Genomic DNA, 23,454 nt, shown 5'->3' on the forward strand with positions numbered 1-23,454 from the left:
GCGGTGCGTGCCAGACGCGGTCCGGGCGGCTCCCGCGCCCCAGGCGGCGCGGAGTTCCCCCCTCCCCTCCGCCGCTGTCCTCTTTCCCTCCGCGCACGTCCCGGCCCCCCCCCCCCGCCGCCTTCTCCGCTCCCGCCCGCCGGCGGCACGGTGCCCTCCCGCCTCCGCCCCGCCGTGGGGAGCCGCCCTAGCCTGGCCGCCCCGCGGGCACCCGGCCTCCGCGGGGGCGGCGGGCGCAGAAGTAAAAGCAGGCCCCGGCACGGGCGCGGGGCTGGAGCCGGAGCCGCCGCCGCCAGAGGAAGGTGAGCGGGCGCTGCCGAGTGGGCTGGGGGGGTCCCCGGGCCGGGCCCCGGCCCCCGCTGCCACCCCGTAGGCCGCGGGCGGGAGGCGGCTTGCCTGGATCGGCAGCGGCCGGGCTCGGCAGCGGCCTGGGGCCTGGCTCTAACCGCTGTCGGGCGGGGGCTGCGGCCGCAGCGCGGTGCGGTGCAGCTCAGCTGAGCGGCCGGGCCGGGCCCGGGCCTGTACCCTCCTCGGCCAAACTCGCCCGCCGCCCCCGGCTGCTGCGGAAGGAGCTGCTGTCCTGCGGCTGTAGCAGCACGGAGCTGGGCTGGGCCTGGCTTCCAAGCAAGGGCAAACCACCCTCTGACTTCAGGGTCTCTCCAGTCCAGAAGCCATTAGCAGGGTTATCAGAGTCCTCAAGATTTTTGTGTTTGTGGTGGCCTTGCTAATACGACCAACGTGATGGAAAGCAGCGTATTTCTGTTGGCGAGGGCATGTCATAACTCTTGCTTTCCAGTATCTTCCTCATTTGGAGCTACTGGAATGTTCTCCAGAGGTTCCACTTACACCTTTCATATACGTGCTGAAATCATACTTTCCATATTTGTCTCTCTTTCCATAATTGCTGCTTCTAGCATGACAGTAGGTCCTCGGTTAGTCCAGTGCCTGCTAACTGCAGCTGAAGACCACTGTTGTGGTCTAGTTAAGGGCTTTTCGGGGTCACGCACTGGAAGTCAGTGAAAGGAATTGTGTGTTAGCCTTGTTTCCACTTCACCACCAGCATAAAACCTTAAGCTTAAGCGTAAGTCTAATGAGAAATTGCATCTTTTTCATCTGGTGAAAATGTATGTAAGCTGCTCTATTAGGAACTTAGAACTTAAATTAAAAATGCCTAATTTGGTCACAACAGGAAATGTGCTAGTGATGTTGATTAAAATAAGAAGCTCTTTAAGGGTAATGCTCATGTTATAGAGGGATTCGGCCTGTAAATTGTTTAAGGGTGAGACTTAGCAGTACTGCACCCCATTGTGGTTTTTAGATTAGCATGGTGATAGATGTTGGAAGACCTCTGACAAGGAGGGCAGGACAGTCTCTCTTTGCTTGGGTGAGGTCCTAATCAGAGTCACATTGTTGGTGTTTCTAGATGACAGTGTGCTTTATCTTGTGATTGTAACAGCTCTGAGCAGTTGAGTAGACAGCTGTAAAGTTGGAACAGACCAAAATGACGTTATCTGTTGGTAGCATATATGAGCTATGTTGGACCTTTATTCACTGTGGAGCATCCTGTGCTTTTTTTTTTGACCATGGAGACAGAATCTGTCTTCCCTTCCTCATTGCCTTTGGTAGGGTGTTCAGTGTGGCAGTAACATAAATCACACTTGGGTTTGTATACAGAGTATTTTTGTGGATGTACCATGGGTGATCAGAAGAAATGCTGGACTTGTTACACAGAGAGCAAAGTTACAGGAGGTAAAGGCCTGGAGAAGGCCTTTATCTGGTGGACGGTAAGTCTAGTATGAGTGAGAATGACTGGCTACATTTTGGGCTATGTTAGCAAGGCCAAAGCCATTAGATAGAGGAAATATTTATTACCTGCTTTTCAGCACTTTTGAGACAAGTCCAGTTTAGAGCCGTACAGTACAAGAAAGATGCTGACAAACTGGAAGGGGTGCAGAGAAGGACCACCAGCATTGTTAGGTGGCTGGAGCACATGGTGTCTGTGGAGAAGCTGAGGGAGCTCTGCATGTTTAACCCAGAGAGGGCTTAAAAGGGGATCTTACCACTGCTTTTAATGAGTGGTTATAGAGAGGGGGGGCTTAGATTCTTCTCAGCAAAGGCACAGAAGGCAACAGGCACAAATTGCTGTAAGGGGAATACTACCTAGAGTAACGGAGAAACATTTTCACCGTGAGGGTGGTCAAGCACTGAATTAGGGGCCCAGAGAAGCAGTGGGATCTCCATCGACGGAGATGTTACAAACTGGACTGGACATGGCCCTGAGCAACCTGAGCTAACTCCCTAGTTAGCAAGAGGTTGGACAAGTGCTGTACAATGAGTCTTTCCGATATAAATAATCCTATAATTCTCTTCAAGGTGAGGAAACAATGTCATTCAGAGTAGAGTTGACTGTCCCTAAGACAAGGCAGTGCTTAGATGTCTCCTGCGTGCTTGACAGCAAAGAATTTGTCAGATTTTAATTTCTGTTACAGGTTGGTGCATAGATCTGCAAGTGAACTTATAAAACTGTCACGATTGCGTTTGAGGTATTGCATTTAGCACTACAGGCAAAAGGACAAGTAATGTTTTGCAAGGCTGAACGTGTGTGGACAGGATTTAAATGTACTTGAGGAGGATTTTGTGTTTGGAGAAAGCCATAAACAATTAAAAATATAATAGGTGGGAGAGTATAACTTCTAAGTAATCTTTAAAGCTATATAATCACTTCTTCAGTTTTGAAAAATGTTTCTGTGCCATAACCCATACTCCCATGTTGTTCTTTAGCTTACTAACTAAAGTGGAACCTAGTGGAACTAGTGGTGGAACCACTGGAGAAGCCCAGGCATAGCAGTCTGATAAATGTTGTAGTGTTGGATGCTGCTCCTGAATCCTGCTTGGGCTCACAAGTTGTGTTTCTTGTAATTGCTGTGGGTGTTTGCTGCCTGACGGGTTCTGGAGTTTGGCTCTGGCAACTGGAATGAAAAGGAGCTTTCTCTTGCTCTCCCACACATGCACTCTCTCCTGTCCTTTCCCCCTAATTCACACTGCAAAACACGTGTGCATGGAATCAGTGAAGTGCATGTCACTAAGTGCTTATATATCACTGAAGGTAAACGAGCTGCTTGTCACATTGTCTTCAGGAACATGCTGGGGAGCAAAATGTTGTAAACCTGAGCTAGTGGAACAGGCATGGATCGTGGGAGCAAAGTCCTTGTCACCAGATCAGCTTTCTTCTTGTTAAGAGATGTCACATTGAGCAATGTGGGTAGAGGCAGATTTCAAAACAGAAGGAAAAGGAACATCCGTTTGCTCTATCAGAATGGGAGAAAAAATTGAGACCAGAAAATGTGAGATGAGTTCTGCTCTAGTACATGTTTTAACATATCATAGCGAATGTGGAGTAAGACTGATTTTCATAGTTTTTATCACTGTGGTTCTGACAGTATTAATTATCTCCTGAATTTCAGTCACTTTTAACAGTAAAGGACTGATAGACACATGTCCATCTAGGCATAGAAACTCTGCAGTCATACATGCTGAAAGTCACATTTTATTAAAAAAGCCAAAACATAACACCAAGCTTATATTTTTTCAGAAATTGTTGTTCTTAATCCATTTCTCTGTAACAAGCCTACGTTATAGTTGCAACATGTTTTTCTTCTTGGTCTTGACTATCAGTTACCTGAAGTCTTGACCAAAACTTTATTCTAGACTGGGTAACATTTTTGCCTTAAGGCATTATTAATGTTGTTCTAGAACTGTAGAAGATAGCCAAGCATCCAGGTTGCCCCATGGTTATAAGATAAAGTGAATAGCAAGTTTTCCCCTTGTGGCGATTTAACCCCAGCTGGCGACTAAGCGCCACACAGCTGCTCACTCTCTCCCCCCACAGTGGGCTGGGCAGAGGATCGGAAGGGCGAAAGTGAGAAGGCTTGTGCATTGAGATAAGGACAGTTTAACAGGTAAAGCAAAAGCCATGCATGCAAGCAAAGCAAAACAAGGAATTCATTCGCTGCTTCCCATCGGCAGGCAGGTGTTCAGGATCTCCTGGAAAGCGGGCCTCCAGCATACATAATGGTTCCTTGGGAAGACAAACGCCATTAATGCTGAACATCGCCCTGATCCTTCTTCATCTCCCAGCTTATATACACTCAGCATGACGTTATATGGTATGGAATATCCCTTTGGCCAGTTGGGGCCAGCTGTCCTGGCTGTGTCCCCTCCCAGTTTCTTGTGCCCTTCCAGCCCTCTTGCTGGCAGGGCCTGAGAAACTGAAAAGTCCTTGACTTGTTGTTGCTGGGTAATGTTTACACTTAGAAACATCAGTGTGTTGTCAAGACTCTTCTCACACCAAATCCAAAACACAGCACTGCACCAGCTACTAAGAAGAAAATTAACTCTATCCCAAGTGAAACCATGATGCCCTTAAATCATATAAAGCTAATAAACAAATGTTGCTCCAGAATTATAGAAAGCCTGGAATATCATCCCAGAGAGGTCTAGCCCTGAAACTTCTTAGGAGCTGGTGCTGGAGAAGAGAGATTCTTATACATAGGCACACTACAGCCAGAGCAGTTAAATCTTTTAGAGGACTTCTGTGATCTTTTTCCCTTGTCCTTCCTGCTGCCTCTGTGTTGTGCTCTGGGACTTGGTGCTTCACTGTCTGTAAAATTTCCAGGTACAGTTAAAGGTCTCTGCAGGAGTGAGACTTGCTTATTTGATGTCATCTTCTTCTAGAGTCATTGTATGCTTGTGGTTAGTGGAAGTGTTCAGCAGGTTTTTTTATAACACTGGATCTGAGATCGTGCTGTTCCCTGTTGTAGAAGTGCTTGGGAGAAGGTTCTGAGTGTACTACTTACTGTGTAGAACAGTAAATAAGACTAATCACTACAGCTTTCTGAAAATTGAAAATGCAGTATAAATTGGTATTGGTAACAGTAGAAATGTTCTAGATATGCTTAAGCTGAACAGTTTTAAGTGAGAGAAAAATCTTAGCCTGAGATTAAGCAGTTGCACTATCTTTCTCAATCAAAATTGTCAGCATTTCCACTACACAAAAGAAAGGGACTGGAAAAATCCAAGTGAAAGTTTTGCTGCATGAGCCATTACATGTCCAATAGGTGCTGCTTGGATATGGGGTAAATGGTGTATGAATAAAATGCATGGGAGAGGTTGCATGATTAAACAGGATAGACAGGTCTATCTTTTTTGAGGATTTATTCATACTTTTTTTTTTTTTTTAATTAAACAGGAGATGATAGGTGGAAATGAATCCTGTACTGCAGGACCTATACCTGTGTCCTACTTAACCTGCCTGACTCACATTCTGAGAGAATGGACTGGTGTGGAGCATATTGAAGATTATCTGAGTTATGCAGTCTACCTTTTATGGGTGCTTTTTCCACTCGCAGTAGTTTTTCTGCTTCCAGGAGTTCTTGTCATCCTCTTCTATGCTTCCATTCTCCTTCTTCATATTTATAAAAGAAAGAATGAACTAAAGGAAGCTTATTCCAATGATTTTTGGGATGGTGCAAGACAAATGTTAGCTACCCTATGGGATGGACATGGAAGAATATGGCATGGTAAGTGAGATCTGATTTTTCGTTAAAAACTGTTGAAGCTCTTACTCCTAGTTTACCTTTCAGGATTATCAATATATATATTGTTGTTGTTGTTGTTGCATGAAATCTAAAATTCAGGCCATTTTTTTCTGTTTTTATCAATGACTGCCAGTGATGCTTGGGAGAAAAAAAAGCCATTCAGACTTCTTTGGTTGTCAGATATTTTGTCTTACACATTATTTCTTTGCTGCTACCAAATGAGATCTTTCATCCAGTTGAATATATATGCAATTTTTAAAAATTGTTTACTTTTTTTTTCTATTTTACTTTTTATAACTACTCCTGGATTTCGTCATGCCAGGAGGACCCGAAATGTTTGCTATGTTAAAAATTAGATCAATTAACTGCATTATTTCAGAGTCAATACATAAACATTGGAAGTCAAATGCCAGCTCCCTGAGAGCTAGTATGTCAGAACGTTAGCATAATTTAATTGCACTTAACCAGTCTTTTACGTATAATGCCAAATGATGCCTTAAAGGAGCACTTGGTGTCAGTTCACTCACTAGTTGTCTACTTCAAATTGACTTTAGAGCCTAAAGCTGTTACGGAACCATACTTTATTTTCTTTCTATGTGTTTTTGAAAACTACTTTCTCTGCTAGAATGTCAAAACGAAGGGCTCTGTTCCTTGTCCTTCTACTATTATTTCTTTTATAAAGACAGACTTAATAAATGATTTGGCTTTTCTTTCTAAGGAAATCCTAAGCCTCTTTCAGAACCATTCAGTCTAGATGCATTTAAAGGAAAAAGAGATGTTTAAGAGCAATTTACATAAAGAACAAATCCTTCTTGAAAATCATCTCTATTTGTTCTCTAGTGAAAGGGAAGCAAGTTTTCAAGGCATTGATAACCAGATGGTGCAGCGACTGTATCAGATAGGCTTTGTAAGACTAAGATGTAACTTTCAAATCTAGGAAAGTATACTAGATCAAAATCAACAGCTACATCAAAGAGCTTAAAATGCTCACTTCACAATAAAAAGCTATTTACTTTTTTTCATAAGAAAATGATTTTTTTAAGATCTTGGCTCTTTTCATCTGTAGTAACTTTTTCTTTTTGTAAGATCTAACTTTTTATTTGTGCAGAAAAGATTCTTATCCTGCCCCTTGTTGACAGTTGTGACTTTTCTGCCCTGCCAGCTGCTCTCATCTTCTCTATAAACTTCTCTTGCTAAAGAATGAAATGTTTTGCAATTATTTTTTCCCCACTTGATTATCAATATGTCATAGGAAGAAATCTTCATCTTGAAATCACAGCACTGGAAAAAAACCCACAAACCCCCAAATCAGTGCCACAACAAAAAACCCCTAAACCAAAACCCCAAACTGGTGTGTGATGCCTGTAACTTTACATGTATTATGCAAATGTTAGATGTAGGCATCATTCTGGTTATGACTGGCTGGTGTGGAGCACAGTAGTCAGTTGGTATCATACAGATGATAGGCTTGCAATATGTTGTGACTCTACAGGTATGGGTAATAAAATAGAGTGAGAAGAACCAAGAGTACCTTCAGAATTAAAAATTAATGGAATGGGAATTGCAGACCTGATTAACTTTGGAAGAAGTGAAAGGGTTTGAGGTTTTTTGTTTATTTAAAAAACCCCAAACAACATAAACAAGATACTGTAACAATACTGCTCAATATTAACTGAATATGTTCTATACTGACACATTTTGATATTTTTTAACTGAATATATTCTGCACTGTTAACTTAATTAGAAATATAAGTTCAGTAAGAAACTTGTGTGTGTCTATGTATCTTGCAATTAAGCTTACAAAGCCCCAAATACTTTTAGTAATTAGTGATGGAAAAAATATAGCAAGTATAAATCAGAGAAATAACAAAAATAAGCTTCATACCCTGAAGTAAAAGGAGATCTGTAAATGGATGCTGTCACGTCAAATCTAAAAGTTACTGGTGGCAATGAACTTTGAAAGGTAAATAATAGCTCGAAATAGATTTTTTTTCATGACTCCTATCCAATTCTTAATTGTGATTTCTCTTGAAAGATTGATTCAGAGGACTCTACAGCCTTGAAGAGAGTGAACTGAAAAAATAGGGAAGAAGTATATAGTTCAAGACAGTCAGACCGGGTGCTTTGTTTTCAGGGTTTTTTTGTTGTTTTTTCTTTAAATGTGGCTCTTCTGCTTTAAATGAAACTTGCCCTGTGAAAGCCACTTAGTAAATGCTGCAAGTCACCTCTTGACTTTTTAGCTGTCACTTTGCTCTTACCACTTCTCAATAGCTATCAGTTTGTTCACCAATTTGCTGTGAGTTAGTTTCTTTGGGATAGAATTGTATTAAACTTTGACATCTGTTATGCCTTTAACTCCTAACAGGTTATGAGCTTCATGGTGCTGAAAATATTCCTGAAGGACCAGGGCTTATTGTGTTTTATCATGGAGCTACTCCTGCTGACTATGTCTATTTCACGGCTAGACTTCTTATAGAAAGGAAGAGATACTGCCATGTAGTAGCGGATCACTTCGTCTTTAGATTACCAGGTAACATACTTCATTATAAACAATCAGTTTGAGAACTCTTAATTATTTTTTTGAAATGGTGTAATTAATAAAAATTTTGCCATAGGAACACAGCTGTCAGAACACCATGAAGTTCAGCAAAAGCAAATGTGAAGTTGTGCATCTGGGATGGAGCAATCCCATACGACAGTACCCTGGGTAGAAGGTGGCTTTGCAGGAAAGGACTTTGGCGTTCTAATGGGCAACAAGTTGAGCGTGAGTCAGCATCGTGCCCTTGCAGCAAAGATGATGAACTGCATGCTGAGCTTTTTTTAGCATGAGTGTAGACAGCAGGTTGAGTGAAGAGATTTTTTTTTTTTTTTTTTTCCCCCCACGGCTTGGCACCTGTGCAAGCACATCTTGCAATATGGTGTCTGGTTTGGGACTTTACAGTACAAGACAGACATTGACACATTAGAGTGTTCAGTGGATGATGGGGAGCTGGAGCATGCGATGTATGAGGAGAGGCTGAGAGAACTGGATTTGTTTGGTCTGTACCAGGTAGGGGTGGGGGAAGATATTACTGCTGTCTTCAGCAACCTAATGGGAGGGTGCAGAGAAGAGGGAGTCGGACTTCTCACAGGTGCACAGCAGTAGAATGAGAAGTGACAGAGACAAGTTTCAACACAGGAAATCTTGATTAGATGTGTGGAAAAGTATTTTACCACGAGGGTGATCAGACACTTGAACACATTGCTTAGACAAGTTGGGGAATCTCCATCCCTGGAGACTTTCAAAACTCCAGTGGGTGAGGCCCTGAACAGCCTGATCTATTTAGACCTGCTTTCAGTGGGAGGCTGGACTACATTACCTTCAGAGGTCCCTTCCAACCATATAAATCTCTGGTTCTGTGAATGAATTAAGGGTATTCAGGGAAGATGAGCTCAAAGAGCCCAGATAATGTTCTGGGTTGTGTTTTGAAATCTGCACAATAACCTGTGATGGGCAACCCAAATAGATGCTGCTTCTCTTGTGAATCAAACCAGGAAGACTGCCAAAATTTCATCCTAGTACTAAGACTGCCTGATCTTGATTAAATCTTCAGCTTAAATTGGATGCCTTTTCAGGAGATGTTTTAGTTAACCAAAAGTTATTTTGCTCAATGGAGGAGAAATGGTGGGTGTGGAGGGGTGGGCTTCGGGAGTCTGTGGGCTGTTAGACACACTTGGATTAAATGATTTAATGATCCTTCTGTTTTTATGATTATTGAATCTACTATGAATAGCTGTGAGGAATGGCTTGACCTATGAATCTGAATCTCAGGTCCATGCCAGTATGCAATTGCCAGTACATGATCTGATTGCATCCTCTGCATGGGGCACTGCTGTCCTGAATTAACTGCATTTAACTGGTGTGTGCTTGTAAAATGTTGCTGTGCCTCTTAAGAGATGTGTGAGCCTCAAGGAGTCAAACGTGCCTCTCCTTACTGCTTAGTGTTGAAAGATACAGCTTGATAACTTATGGAAGGGAATCTAACCTAACAGGAGACATACAGATATCTGAAGATTGCTATTGAACGTAGCCTAATGCATCTTTCTTTCATGTCGATGCAAAAGGAAATTATTTCATTGTCTCCGTTTGTACTATATTTATACTATGTATGCTTCTGTTGCTTGCATTTTGGAGCAGAAGGATATGAGATATGGTCCTGTGGCTTCTTTTTTCCCCCTTTTTCTTTTAGAAACTGGAGGTTAATGATAGGGGAAAAAAAAAACATTTCAGTTGTTTCTGGTTCTTCTAGATCCTTAGCTGTGTAATGCTCAGGAATACTTCGATTTCTCAACGGTTAAGAGAAAATAGTTTCCTAAAGAGTGCAGTGAGGACTGTGCTTTTGCTTGTGTTCTTCTCCATCACCCTTTCCTATAGCATAGGCCATGTTTGCCTCCTAGAGTCATCCCTCTTCAAAAGGCTGCCTGCTGTTTTAGGGGTCTAAGACAATCCCTCTCCTATAAAGTCCCAGAGCAAAGGAGCTGTGGCTTCTTGCCTGTTAAATATACAAGGTGTTGCAAAGTGTCTTGTGGACTAGATGTTCTGCAGATAATACATGCATGGTTACCTACAGTTGTGGAAGGTTGGATTCAACGGTCAAAATGATTCTTCTCTCTCTGTAGTCGTTATGATCAGTCATAGAAAAATGGTGACATCCTTACCATCTTGCTACCAGGTAGCTGACAGCACCTATGTTGTTACAGTCGCTGGGGCTAAGCTAGAGAAATGTATATAGTGCACTTTGAGATAAGTGTTAAATGCATTACTGGGCACTCTCCAAAGGGTTTTCAAACATTGGTGTGGACACAATGTTGTAGACAATAGGAGCAGAGTATGCTGGGGCAAGTCCAGGTTGAACTGTGGAATAAAATTAAGTTTAGACTTCTTGGTATTTGGACAGATTGGCATCCCTTCATGCTCTGGAAGGCTGAAAAACTGTATTTAGATAACTTTGAGAGTTGTTTTGTTGTTTCAAAGTGGAAAAATAAATTCTTGGTCACTTTCATGCAACAGCCAGGTATGACCCCAGTGTTTCTTCTGACTCCTCAATGACCTTTGCCTTGGGTTCAGAATACCCTCTCTGCCCCTTCAGGGCCACTCCACTCTGCTGCTCTAATGGAGCCACGTTTTTCCTCTTTGCTACTGGAGCAGAGGTATTGCTAGTAACATATGATCTGCTGGCTGGGCTATAAGGTACAGCTAAGGATATAAGGCTTATGCTAAAAGCCAAGGGGGAAATAAACCTGAGAAATTTTGTGAAGACTTGAAACCCCCCCACACCACTATTTTGTATTACAATTTTTTGCCTGTATTCTGTCTATATTCTGTTCTTTTTTTTCCGACCTATGCAGTGGATGGACTCATGGTGTTGCTCTATCAGCCTCCCCCCGTTCCCAGTGTGTCCAATGCAGAAAGGAAAACCATCTTCACAGCTTCTGCTTCATTGGAGTCTCTTTTCCTGCTCGGGTCAACCCTTCTTAGGACTGTTTTGTCTCTTTCCTGAACTCACTGACAGAAGGGGACTTGGAGACAGGCAGCTTCCTACTACGTACATTCCAGAGAACTTTAGTTTGGGAATGTAAAATGTAAAAACCAGCTATTGAAGATCCCACATACAAAGCACCTGAGAGAAATTAAATTACTTTAGGAAAACACTATTTCTTTGCAAATGCTAGTAGATGAAAACTGCTAGTGTCATCAGCAGTCTGCGAGGCAGGCACAGCAGAATATGAGACAGGTGCAATACAGCTTGTGTTCGGTTGTTATGCTTTCAGACAGATCCCAGTTGTGTATAGATATAAATCAGGAGTAATTATATTCACACAAACTACAAAGACTGGTTAGAGATCAGAGTTTAGTTAAGTATAAACTAATGCTATGCTGCCCCATGGTCTCCTTCCCAAGCCCTTACTTTATGCAGGCTGTAAGAGAAGACAGATCTCTGTCTTAACTGTATTGGACTTCTGTCTGTGTGTGTGTATGTAACAAATATGTGATCGTAGTAACAGCTATTCATTTGTTAACCTGAGGTTAAGAAATGAAAATCTGTTACTGAGGGGCAAACTCAACTAGATCTGTTCTGTGTCCTTGTCTGTGGCTGATAAGGTTGTTGGGAAACTTCAAGAAAGAGAAGTATCTTTCCCATACTGTTTAGTCATTTAAAGTTCCCCTTTTTGGTATGCAGTACTCATAAATACTGTATTTAAAATTTATTGAACCAAGCAGACATGATTGATTTCCTGCAAACAGAGGTTTATGCTAGTTGTGTTCTTTCACATTACGCTAGTTGTCTAAATTGATTAGGTATGCACCCATTTGATGCTTGTAAGCAAACTTTTGATGTTCTGCCGTTTCTTGAAGAGCAGTGTCAGTATGACATTTCAAATTTAAGATGATATAAGGAGTTTATATAACTTTACAGTTAAAAGCTTCAGTAAATGAAAAATCTTAACCTAAGATGAATATACCCAATCCAGGCTTGCCAGATACCTTTGTGTGTGAAAGGCCATCAGGGTACTTACAGACTGAACCAGGGAGTCAGTTCCTGCAGTGATGTGTAACACAGAATGCTGCATTTTCTTTGTCATTCTCCTTGTGCACAGACTACTTTTTGTTTGCCGAAGTTAACAAAACAAAAACCCACAACAATTTACTGGTATTTTCTCTTGTTGCACTTTATTAGGACTGTGCTACATTTGAAAAGTAGAGCTTGGGCAAGGAGCCAGTGCCCTGCAGCCAACTTAACAACTCCTTTGAAGGGGCATGTGAAAGATGGCATAGTGCTTGCCAGCTTTTTCCAATTTCGTTCTGATTGTGAGATAGCACCTGACTTTACTGTGATAAAAAGCCACTGAAACCCCTAAATCTTCAACTTTTTAGACCAAAATTTATACGTAGGACTTAATGCTTCAGTCCCTCTACAATCATCTTTGATTTTGGGTTACAGGTTATTATATAAAATAAATTTTAGCTGTTGTGTTCTGTATTGGAAATCTGTACTCAATGGTAGTATGAATTAACATTTTCTGAATTAATATTTTCTTACCCTACAGGTTTTAAAATATTACTTGATGTACATGGAGTTATGCATGGACCAAAAGAAGAATGTGTCAGTGCTCTGAAGAAGGGCTATCTGATAGCTATTGCCCCAGGTGGAGTTCGGGAAGCACTCTTTAGTGATGAAATGTATACTATAATCTGGGGTAATCGGAAGGGCTTTGCTCAAGTGGCCATTGATGCAAAAGTGGTAAGTATGACAGATCACAGAAGAGAAGCAAGGAATGCTGACTTACTAGTACTTTCTTCTAGGGAAAGCTGTTTGGATTATCATATATTTGGTGTGACATTGCTGAGTAGCGTGAGTATGGTCTATTTGCTCTCATAACTACATTTCAAGTCTCTTGTCGCTTTTGATAAGGTGGCTTTGGAGTCAGCTAAGAATAGTGTCGTCAGGAAATCCAGAGTTTAAAGGAATGAGAGGTGAGGTCCAGGACGGTTTCTACATTACAAGCCTATGCTCTTTTACATGTACCTGGTCAGGATTGTGATGGTGTAACCCCTGACCAGAATGGTTGGAAAGCAACATGAACATTTGTTTCCCCTGTCACTGAAGTATACCGTGACCCAGCACAGTATGGATTCACTGGCGCTACATCCTGTAGTGGCATTTTATGGTAGTAAGGGATGTCTAGGGCATGCAGCAGTGGTAGCAGATGCTGTTCGCTAGTGTGAGCTGTCTCTTCAATTCTAATATGTAGCATTGCACTTGATCAGCAGGCAGATACTTATTCATATGGGACCAGTTGTGAAAGGCACATAAGTGTATGAATAGTTGAATTATACCTATTTTAATAAGCGTTTCAGAGTCCTTCTCATTCTATATTGGTACTTGAAAGATGTGTGCATATGTCTGTAGGTCTGCATATATCTAATCTGAAAGGAAGTCTCACACCAAGGGTTTTATAGTTAGGTACTGTCAAAGATAAAATTTCTGGATTTTACACAGAAATAGAATACTTTTAAGACCCAATTTTAAGTGTGTGTCACTTTTCTCAGGAGAAAAATAACATTGTTCAAACAGGCTATTTTCAACAGATTTACATTTTACTAATGTATTATAATACCACACGAAAGACCATCCTTGGGATTCAACTATGGTTGTACTAGTTATTTTACTGAATGTGTGTTCAGTTCCCTTTATGCACTCGCAAAGGTCTTGCAGCTTTATCTCCCCCTAAAAAACACCTGAGAGTTGCAGTAGAATAGGAATAGTGTTGGAGGCAGGCTGAAAGTGGGGAAAATATTTAGATTGAAGATGAACTTTAATTCACCTTTAATCATGAACATAACTCCTCATGGAAATTAAAACATCAGAAAAATGTGTCTTAAAACTGGGACCTTCAGCTTGGAGTTGTCTCTTTTCAGTGATTTGTTTGCCAAAATTTTTGTGATATAAACCAACTTGGTACATACAAAAATCTCTACCTCTATGTCAAAAGTAGGATGTTCCAAATAAGATGGTTCTAGCATAAAGAAGTTTGTTACCATTCGGTTTAGGTAACTGCACTTCTTTCTATTCTCTACAGTTATATTGGTTTATTTAGAGACCACCCCGCCTCCCCCCCCAAAAAAACCCAACAAAACCCCAACAAACAACCCCAAAACCAAACAACCCAACCTGTTTTAAAAGTTTCATTTACTAGCTCATCTCCATGCTTTTTTGAAAAAAAGTTTGAAAGAATCTGAATGTTTGAAAATCCCATAAACAGTTCTGTATTTCTGATGATGCTATACACAGTGAGTGCATACTATAAGATGATAAAAAAATTTCAGGTAGTAGTCAGCCCCCTCCCGGTTCTTGTAAATCTTGTAAATCTTAAATTGCAAGTTCAAAAACAGCAATAAAAACTTGAAATATGCAACCATTCCAAATATTCATCAGCAGAAACAAACCGTGGACATGTATGAAATATGACACATGATGTGTGAAGCAATACAATTAACATAGCAGAGATGAATCAGACAAGTTTAGAATCCCAATCCTGTGAATTCTTCCCTGTGAGCATAGCTAAAAATTAGGTAAGAGTTTTAACCACTTAAGTCACAACTGTGCAAACACTGCTAGACAAGGGGAGGCCTAAATGCTCCACAGGTTCTGAAATCTTGGACTGCTTTGAGAAAATGGACTTGCTGAAACAGTAACTCACTGAAATCTCATGGTATTCTCGAGCGGGAAACCTCACGGCAGAAGATTGCGGAAGAACTAAAGAATACTTGTTTTGCTCTCTGTATGTTCTTGTCTGAGAAGCACTTCTGAAATTGATTTGCTTGTTGGGTTTGAGGTAGAAATTTTTAGATAGTGGTATCTTCATTAAATTCTTAATTATGTTTTTTCCCTCCTAGCCCATCATTCCTATGTTTACACAAAATGTTCGAGAAGGCGTTAGGACATTAGGAGGAATAAGTAAGATATTTTCTATTTTTCTGTAGTTTATTTTTCCATATATGTTTAGCCTATCTCTGTAGAAATAATCCCCATATAAATCTGAGATTTGACACAGCCTTGTTTCTGGAGGTTTGCTGTCCCGTAGAGTTCAGAGATGTTATTAAGGTTTAATGTCAGCATTAGATGTGGTATTGGCTTATCTAAGTTACCCTCCACATAAGTGTGCCTTTCACAGAAGCAGTAGAAGAGAGGGAAAAAAAAAAGCCAGAAAAAGGCAAATAGATTTACAGCACTTTTTTCCTCAACTCCAGGTTTTCTGCTGTCTGTTAAGAAGCAAAGCAAATAGGGTTTTGCGACTGACACATAATTTCTTTAAATGTCCTCCTAAAGCTCTGTGCTTACACCTCTACCTGCACTTAAACTTCAGATGGTTTGAAATATATTTTATCTGTAGTTGGTTTAGTATTCAGCACTAAACCACAGGTCCTTATAAACCCCGTCATTTGCCTGCTCTCTTTTCTCATCTCTATGGGTCTTCTAGCTAGCACACAAATAGATGGGTATATGAAGGGTCCACTTGCGGGATGTTTAGATGCCCACATCTCTGCTGATCTGCTAGTGTTAACCCCCTGGTTTTTTATATTTTCCATCTAGCAGAAAGGGCCTGAACAGTCTCCTCCCCACCACATGTTCTGCCTCAAGTATGGCATCATCTGCATCAGAGGACTGCAGGGCAAAGCACTTCTGTCCTCCTCTAATTAAAAGCCAAGGCATCAGATGTAGACGTGCAGAATAATTCACACATTCGTCAAGTTATACAAAAATATACAGCAATTAATTGTCGCTGTGTTCAGGAGGATCTTCTCAACCAAGCAGAAATTGAAGCCCATATTGTTCATGCTACTTGTATTCTAGCAGAGGTGCTACAGGAATTGAGTTCTGTTGATCACTGGAGGTGTTACTCTAGTTTCAGTGGGTTTGGAATATTCTTTATTCTTATAGGTCATGTATAGAAAATTCCACATCTTGGACAGTAAGGATTTTCTTATGCCAACATTTCAGTTAATGGAATTCCTTGTCTAAAATTGAGACAGAAAATATTAGTACCCATTCTGCAAGGAATCTGTTCTGAGTGTATTTGGGCTAGATTCTTAGAAGGTGGCATGTGGGGAAGATAATGTGTCCTCTTACAGCTGATCAAAATACCTGTTTTTTCTCTCTTTTCATGTTGTTTCACTGCAACCGGTCTGTGATCTGAAAGAGCAATCCAATGTTTTAGCATGACCGGCCTTTAGGCTAGGCAGATAAGACTGTTTTAGATCCTGTAGACCTCAGTGGGACTGAACAGAACAGTCTTCCAATACTGTTTTTTTTATGCTAACCTGTAAAATTAGCTGGACTGTAACCTGTATTGTGTAGCATTCCCTTCTCCAGAGAGGTAGCTCCTGGATTTTTTTCCTTTTCTTCCTTCTCTTTGCAGCTAGTCTTTGGAGGAGAGATTTCACACCAAGTTAGGGTGGAAACAAGTCTGATGTTAGCATTAACACAGCTTTTAGGAAATGAAAGTCAAGGGTAGACTAGCACTTGAGATGACACACTCTTTGAGAATCTGGGTCAGGGGCTGGATTACTTGACAAGCCAGTTTCAGTTTTAAGATATACTGGGGAAAAAAACTTTACAGAATAATCAGCGTCTCTCCTCTTTTTTTTTTTTTTTTTTTTCCCCCCTCTCCTCCTCACCCTTCCTTTTCCTTCTCCTGCTTTCCTCCTTTCCCCTAAATCTTTTCACATTAGAAATACTTAGGTCACTATATGAACGTATTAGATTGCCAATAGTTCCTCTGTACGGTGGATTTCCAGTCAAGCTTCGTACATTTATTGGAGAGCCCATTCCGTATGAACCAAATATAACTGCTGAAGAACTCACTGCAAAGGTAAGATAGATATGCATATACATATTTAAAATATTGACTGTTGTGACAGAAAACACTGGAATATTCTTGTCAAGTAATTTCTGCCTTGGAGCTAGTTACAGAAGTTGGTGGAATCATGGTAAGCTTTGGACTAGCCTAACTCTGAACGCCCTTCTTAAATGCTATCTTTATTACCACGCCTTGCAGATGTTCTAGGCCTTTTAAAGTCAATACTGCACCCTATATTTGCTTCAAGAAACAACTTTAGGGACTGGAGAAGTTCAGTCAGATAAGACTGCTCTGAGTTGATAAAGACTTAAGTACTTCACCCAGAGAAAATGTTCTGATTCTTGGCCTTTTCAGAAACATACTGCTGAAGTCTGTCAAATAGAGCAAACCTGTGTTCATAAACTGTTGAAATTCAATACAATAAAAAAATTAAGGTAAACCATTTCGCTGTATAGTGTGTTTCCATTTCTATTTCCTCCAACTTCTCACCCAACAAAATTAACTTTTGAACATTCCCCTAGTTCAGATTTAGGTGGCTTATAGAAAAGATTGTCAGGTTCTCATGTTCATTCAGTTTATTAATAGATTTCACAGTGCACAGACTTAGAACAGTTAAGTGATGGAGCAGTCAGACGGAGGGGGCTGAAATGGCCATTTTTTAAAGGTCCACAGATGGTAACTTTTAGCATTCAGAAAACTTTGAGAGAAAGAGATTTTTCTTCTTGACCATGCAGGTGTCTCACCTCATCTGATTACTCTGTGATTAGATCTCTGCAAAATGACATCTTAAAATGTTTATCTCCATTATTTTATGCCCTGGTTATGGAAAACTGATTGTTTCTTCTGGGAGTTCAGTATGACAGGACTTCAGAACTGTTTGCTTTCAGGAGAGAATGTATGCTTAAACGACTTTAAAACATGATTTGGCATCTTTACCTTTATGCCAACCCTCGCTTGTTTCTGACTTAAGTGCAAATTCTGCTAGATAAGGCACCTAGATTGTGAATCCCTTAGGCTTCTGGTTAGTGATTTTGAACTTGTATCTCATGTTTCAGGCTATGGCACAGTATGCGTTTTCCCATTATGTGTCGAAGAAAATTAAGCACCAATTTTTGACCTAATGGAAATTTTAGATCTGTAGAGACACTTAGGACCTGATCTATAAAGAGATGTGGGCAGGAACCTTTGCCTAGGACTTAACAATTGATCATATACTTCATAAAAACAGTGGGAGCTTGTACCAAGAATCAGTTTTCTCCTTGCTGACCACTGGTTTACAAAGACAAATAGTTCTCTGTTCTGTCTCTAGCCTTAAGAATTCAGCAGTCTGTGCTTCTCTAGGCAGATTAGGAAGGTTACAGCATGTACTCACCATAGCTTTTGGATGTTGCCCTGGTTTTGAATGTTCCCCGTAGAGCTTTTATCTAATTAGAATAGCTGCTATTACCTTCTTGGCCTGCTATGTTTTGGACTGAAAGTAAACACTGCTGTCACATGCAGTTATTGTAGGTGTGGTTTAAGCATATGCTTTACAGGACCAGTTCCTTCAGAGGACTTGGGTGCAGGGATAGCTACTTTGTAGAAGCCAAATGTGCTGAGACACAAATTGTGTTTCCTGTGCTGCTAATAAGCAGGTGTAGAAGCAATGTTCTTGCATACTGGAAGTGTTACAGATGCAAACCTGGGCATAGGCAGAAGTGCCTGAGTTGTAGTACAGCACACAGGTGCTGACATGTTTTATAGATCTAGGTCTCTTCATTAATTTACTCCATTGTCATTTTACTATTGCGTATCACTGACAGAGCTTGTAAGCACAGCTACCAGGGATAAAAGATAGTTTGTTGGTCTGTTTCTTGGCAGTGATTCCGCAAACACATCTTGTGGGCTTAAATATGGAAAAATAGTGTTTGGAACTTGCAGTAGTTTGTGACATTTGACAGGATAAAAAAAGAGCTTAGAAATTGTGTTAATGTATGAACAATATAAAGATGACTTAATCTGACAAAAAACTTTTCTCTTTCCTTACAGACAAAAGCAGCACTCCAAGCTCTAATAGAAAAACATCAGAAAATACCAGGAAATATATTTAGGGCTTTAATGGAACGATTTCAAACACAAAAGAAAGAAGATTAAGGTCTTCTGAATAAAATACTATTTAGGTATAATATTCTTAGTTATATTTGTAACTTATTCATTCTTCTAATAATAGGTTTTAAATTCTGCCCTAATGATACTGCTGTATAATTGAAGATACAAGACACTCCCTTCCCCTTCCTCCTATCCAGTATCAAGCTCAGGAACCCAAACTTCAAATCATTTATAATGGAGCAAAGTTTAGTTTGTGATAAATGCATTCCTACCTTGAAAGTGGTTGGTGGTTGTGTGTGTGTGTGTTTTGGTTTTTTTTTAATGGCAGCGCTGTGACTCTTTATGTATGTGGTCTCTTGTCTTTTTTTTGTTTTGGTTTGTTTTTTTTTGTGTGTCGTTCCCCTACTCCCTCCCTCCAGGTTGCTCTTTAACCTGAATGTTAGACCTGCTGAAGAGCTAGAGTCTTACTGTCTTGATCATAATCACTGTAACTAGGTTTCGCAGGCCAGATTAATGCCATACAGCATTTATAAAATCTTTCTTCAGGTTGTCACTCTAGTGCTGTTGGAAAACAGTCAACTTTCTATGGTCTGTAGAACCACAAAACCTATGGTGGAAAGTGTTTAGTTTTACTGGGTGAGCTCAGAAAGAGTTTGGAGGGGTGAGAGTGGATTAGAGAACTGCAGTGAACCAAATAAATTTGTTACTGGAAACCACTCCGATGCAGTGAACGAGAACCCTACAGCACAGGTGCTGTTCCAAGCCGAGCCACATTGGATATCGGGCCTTGGGTAGAGAGCTGTCCTGTATACTTCTCAGTGAATCTGCAAATTCTCCTTTGGAAGTATGAGCCAAGCATTTAAACTTTAAGAAATGGAAATGAGACTACTGTTTAGTAACATGAGCTTATAAAGCTTTCTTTTGAAGGAAAGAAAGAATTAGCACAAAATTCCTTTTAAGAGTAGTAGTTCTTTTGAAAAACAGGATATACATTCCCAAATACCCTTTGAGTCTAGTATATGCAAACTGTTATATATATAAACTGTTAAACATGCATATTCTTTAAACACAGATATTTACATAAGTTATTAAATCAGGGTTGAGAGGCAAATCCTATATATTTTTCTTAAGTGAAAACAATTGAATGAACAGGAAAGAATTGCAGGCTTGAGCTTTTGTGCACTTACAGTAAATTATACTTTTTCTGAACTAAAGCCTATGCTTTTATTGTCCAAACAGGAAATATTTGAAATATTCTGTCTGATTACCAGCAAGTTTAATCTCCAGTTCTTAAGTTAACATCTGGGTACTCTTCAGTTTTGGGATGAGGACAAATTCCTTAAGACAAAAGAGTTTTTTGCCATATTACATTGTCTCCTTTCAATATTGTTGGGGTTTGACCTTTCCTTAAAAGAAAAAACAAAAACAGCCCCCCTGCCAACTTTTGAAAGTTCACTTGTATTCAGTTTAGTATCCATTCCTCCCACTATTTAAGCACGTGCTTTGCTTTATACTAGTGAAACTATATAAGTGCATGTGGATGATGCCCTGTGTTAGAAAAATACCACTTTATGGGAAGGAGTCTATAAATTATGGTTTGCAAAAAGCTTGCTTACTTCATGATGTTACTTTATATCAAAAGGATTTTATGTGATGTTGAATTAAATTTTTTAAAGCTTGAGGAAGAATTATGTTATGTAAAAGCAAATGACCATTCTGAAGTTCTTTAAATGACTTGGGTTTTATTTGAAGGCACAATTGTATTCTTTTAATTTATCAGAACGTTTTTAAAAATATTGTGTTAACACAGTATGTCATTAAAAGTGATAATGCCAAATTCCAGCATCAGAGTATAACTTAAGTATGACTTTGTTTTTACTGGCCATCTTGAGGAAAATGTGTATTACTTTATATAATGAAATTCTCAAAGGCAGCTGAACATATTTTGTGTTGAGGTTGCATATATGTAAAAGAAAACTCAGTCTAAAAGGCTCTGTTAGACAACAACAGACAAGTGCGATCTGAGATTTTGTAAAATTTATTTTAATAATGTTGGCTGTTTGATGCAGTTTTGTCCCTGTAAGTATTGAAAGATGAGTATAAAAAATGAAGGGCAGTATTGGTACTCTTTAAGTGTTCATATTTGTATAGGCCTTTCATATTTATTACTATATATAAAAAATGTATAGAAGACACTTTTTTTTTTTGATAAAATGAATTTGAATAAAATTGACAACTGGAATAGGCTTCTGAAGTTTTGCATTGTGTGTGAACTAAATGAAATTATACATGGCCTGCCCTGCTGAACCTTCAGTGGTTTTGAACAGCACGTAGTACCCTCGAGAAGCTCTTATTGCTGAGTGTCTGAATAGGGGTGGAAGGATCAAAGCCCCCAAAGGAGTGAATTAAAGGAAAAATAATTTAGACAACAGTGGAGTAAAAGATAAAAGTCACATAATCAAGTGAGTTTTCATAGTTGTAATCAGTGCTGCAGGAGGCCTTCGCAGGCACTGCAATAAGATTCCACAATATGTCATAAATACTGACTAGTAAGGTTTATTGTTAAATATTTGGGGTGCGAGTTACCTACTTCATTTTGTTGAAAAAGGGAGCAGACCTGCAGACTCTCGCAAGTAAGGTTATAGACCAGGCTCTTTCCTTTCAGCTGCTTTGGTTTACTGTGGGTCAGGCAGAAGTATTTAAAGGAAAGTTTAGCAACAGCAGACTAGACCGCTGATTGCCTGGTTGGCCTTTGGATATGCTGAAGATGCTCCAGTTTTCTCTATACAAACAGCATAACCAGGATATGCATTTTTAGGTTGTTTGGAGGTAGAAACAGACTGACTGCTGTACTAACAGGTATTTGTCATTATCTCTCAGCAAGACCCAAAACTCCTACTGGCCAATTTACTGTCCTCTTGTGTAACAGCAGAGCTCAGTCTGAACATCTATTATTAGGATACTTCCATGTGAAGTTAATCACTGCAAATACAAGGTAGAGCAGTTAATCAGCATTGTCAACACAATTGTGTGATTCATCTGGTCTTGGGTTTGCTGTAAAAGTATACCGGTAAGTTGCTCCATCCTATTACTCCGTAAAGAAAGATAGAGCTATGGTGACAGTGTGCTAGCTCTACAGTGCTTAATCCTTATTAAGCCTGTCATAGAGGCTAGACTGCTTTTTTTTGTGTTATATTTGCACCAAAATTACGGTACCAAAAGTAAACATGGAAGTGCCTGGAATTGCTACTTGAGTGTAGTAGCACAGAAAATATATGTTAAGCAAGATAATCCTCCAAAACATGTCTGCTGAAACTTCACAAGGCAATATGATGTCACTTTCTTAGTTCTATTCACTTCATGTCTGTGAAGGTCCTTGCCAGTGACAAAGATACTGTGTTTCTACAAAACGGGTCGGTGATGCTAATGCATTTTTGTATATATATATATATTTTTTTTTTTTGGATTCAGAACTAGCCAAAATGAATGGTAGTCTCAACACAAATCACAAAGATGGTCAGAGGGCTGAAGCAGCTGCCCTGTGAGGACAGGCTGAGAAACTTGGGGTTCAGCCGGGAGAAGAGAAGGCTCTGGGGAGATGTTACAGCAGCCTTCCAGCGCCTAAAAAGGGTTCTACAAGAAAGCTGGAGAGGGACTTTTTACAATGGCATGTAGTGATAGGACAAGGGGGAATGGCTTTAAAGTAAAAGAGGGTAGATTTACACTAGATATCAGGAAGAAATTCTTTACTATGAGGGTGGTGAGGCACTGGGCCAGGTTTCCCAGAGCAGCTGTGGATGCCCCATCCCTGGAAGTGTTCAAGGCCAGGCTGGATGGGGCTTTGAGCAACCTGGTCTAGTGGGAGGCGTGTCTGCCTACGGCAGGGGATTGGAACTGGGTGATCTTTAAGGTCCCTTCCAACCCAAATGATTCTATGACACTTCTCAGCATGAGTTATTTGCAGTATTTGCTTGTCTGGTTTTTTTGTTTGAGTAATTTTGTTTTGCACAGATGGTTGCAAATTTACCACTTACTGCCTCGAATTTTGTCACAGCATATACTGAGTGCATACCATATGTTGCTTCCTGAAACATTTAAAAATTGTTATAATGATCTCTTCATGTTAGAAAATAGGTCACAAAAGTGTAATAAACTGTTGAACTGTAGGGAGAATTTTTTAAAAAACAAAAGCGTTTGCTCGCACTTCTTGCTTTTGCGTGTGTGTCTGAAACATTACAAAAATGTAAGATGCCATTTGGAATTAACATCAGGCTGCATATATAAGGCAGACCCAATATTTTTTCCCCACCACGGAGCTGAGTTGGCTGTTGTAGAGCAGATCCTATTCCACCAGGCCTTGTGTTGC

General features: G+C 40.2%; 1 protein-coding gene across 5 annotated transcripts in view; it reads left to right on the plus strand.

Moving 5' to 3' along the window:
• Positions 1-23,454, plus strand: part of LOC102049309 (transmembrane protein 68) — a 28,570-nt gene continuing 5,116 nt past the window's right edge. Inside the window, exons 1-7 of one of the 5 annotated variants that reach the window (XM_055704919.1) lie at positions 1-302; positions 5,427-5,579; positions 7,963-8,127; positions 12,687-12,880; positions 15,037-15,097; positions 16,873-17,012; positions 19,029-21,334. In XM_055704919.1, coding sequence (XP_055560894.1) covers positions 5,537-5,579; positions 7,963-8,127; positions 12,687-12,880; positions 15,037-15,097; positions 16,873-17,012; positions 19,029-19,133 — 708 coding nt within the window. In that variant the 5' untranslated portion in view covers positions 1-302; positions 5,427-5,536 and the 3' untranslated portion in view covers positions 19,134-21,334. Of the gene's footprint in view, positions 303-368; positions 5,580-7,962; positions 8,128-12,686; positions 12,881-15,036; positions 15,098-16,872; positions 17,013-19,028; positions 21,335-23,454 lie in introns of those variants that run through there. The other 4 variants (XM_055704917.1, XM_055704916.1, XM_005443229.4 and 1 more) reach the window with 4 other exon arrangements.

Source organism: Falco cherrug, chromosome 3 (genome assembly GCF_023634085.1).
Source record: "Falco cherrug isolate bFalChe1 chromosome 3, bFalChe1.pri, whole genome shotgun sequence".
In the NCBI taxonomy this organism is placed as follows: domain Eukaryota; kingdom Metazoa; phylum Chordata; class Aves; order Falconiformes; family Falconidae; genus Falco; species Falco cherrug.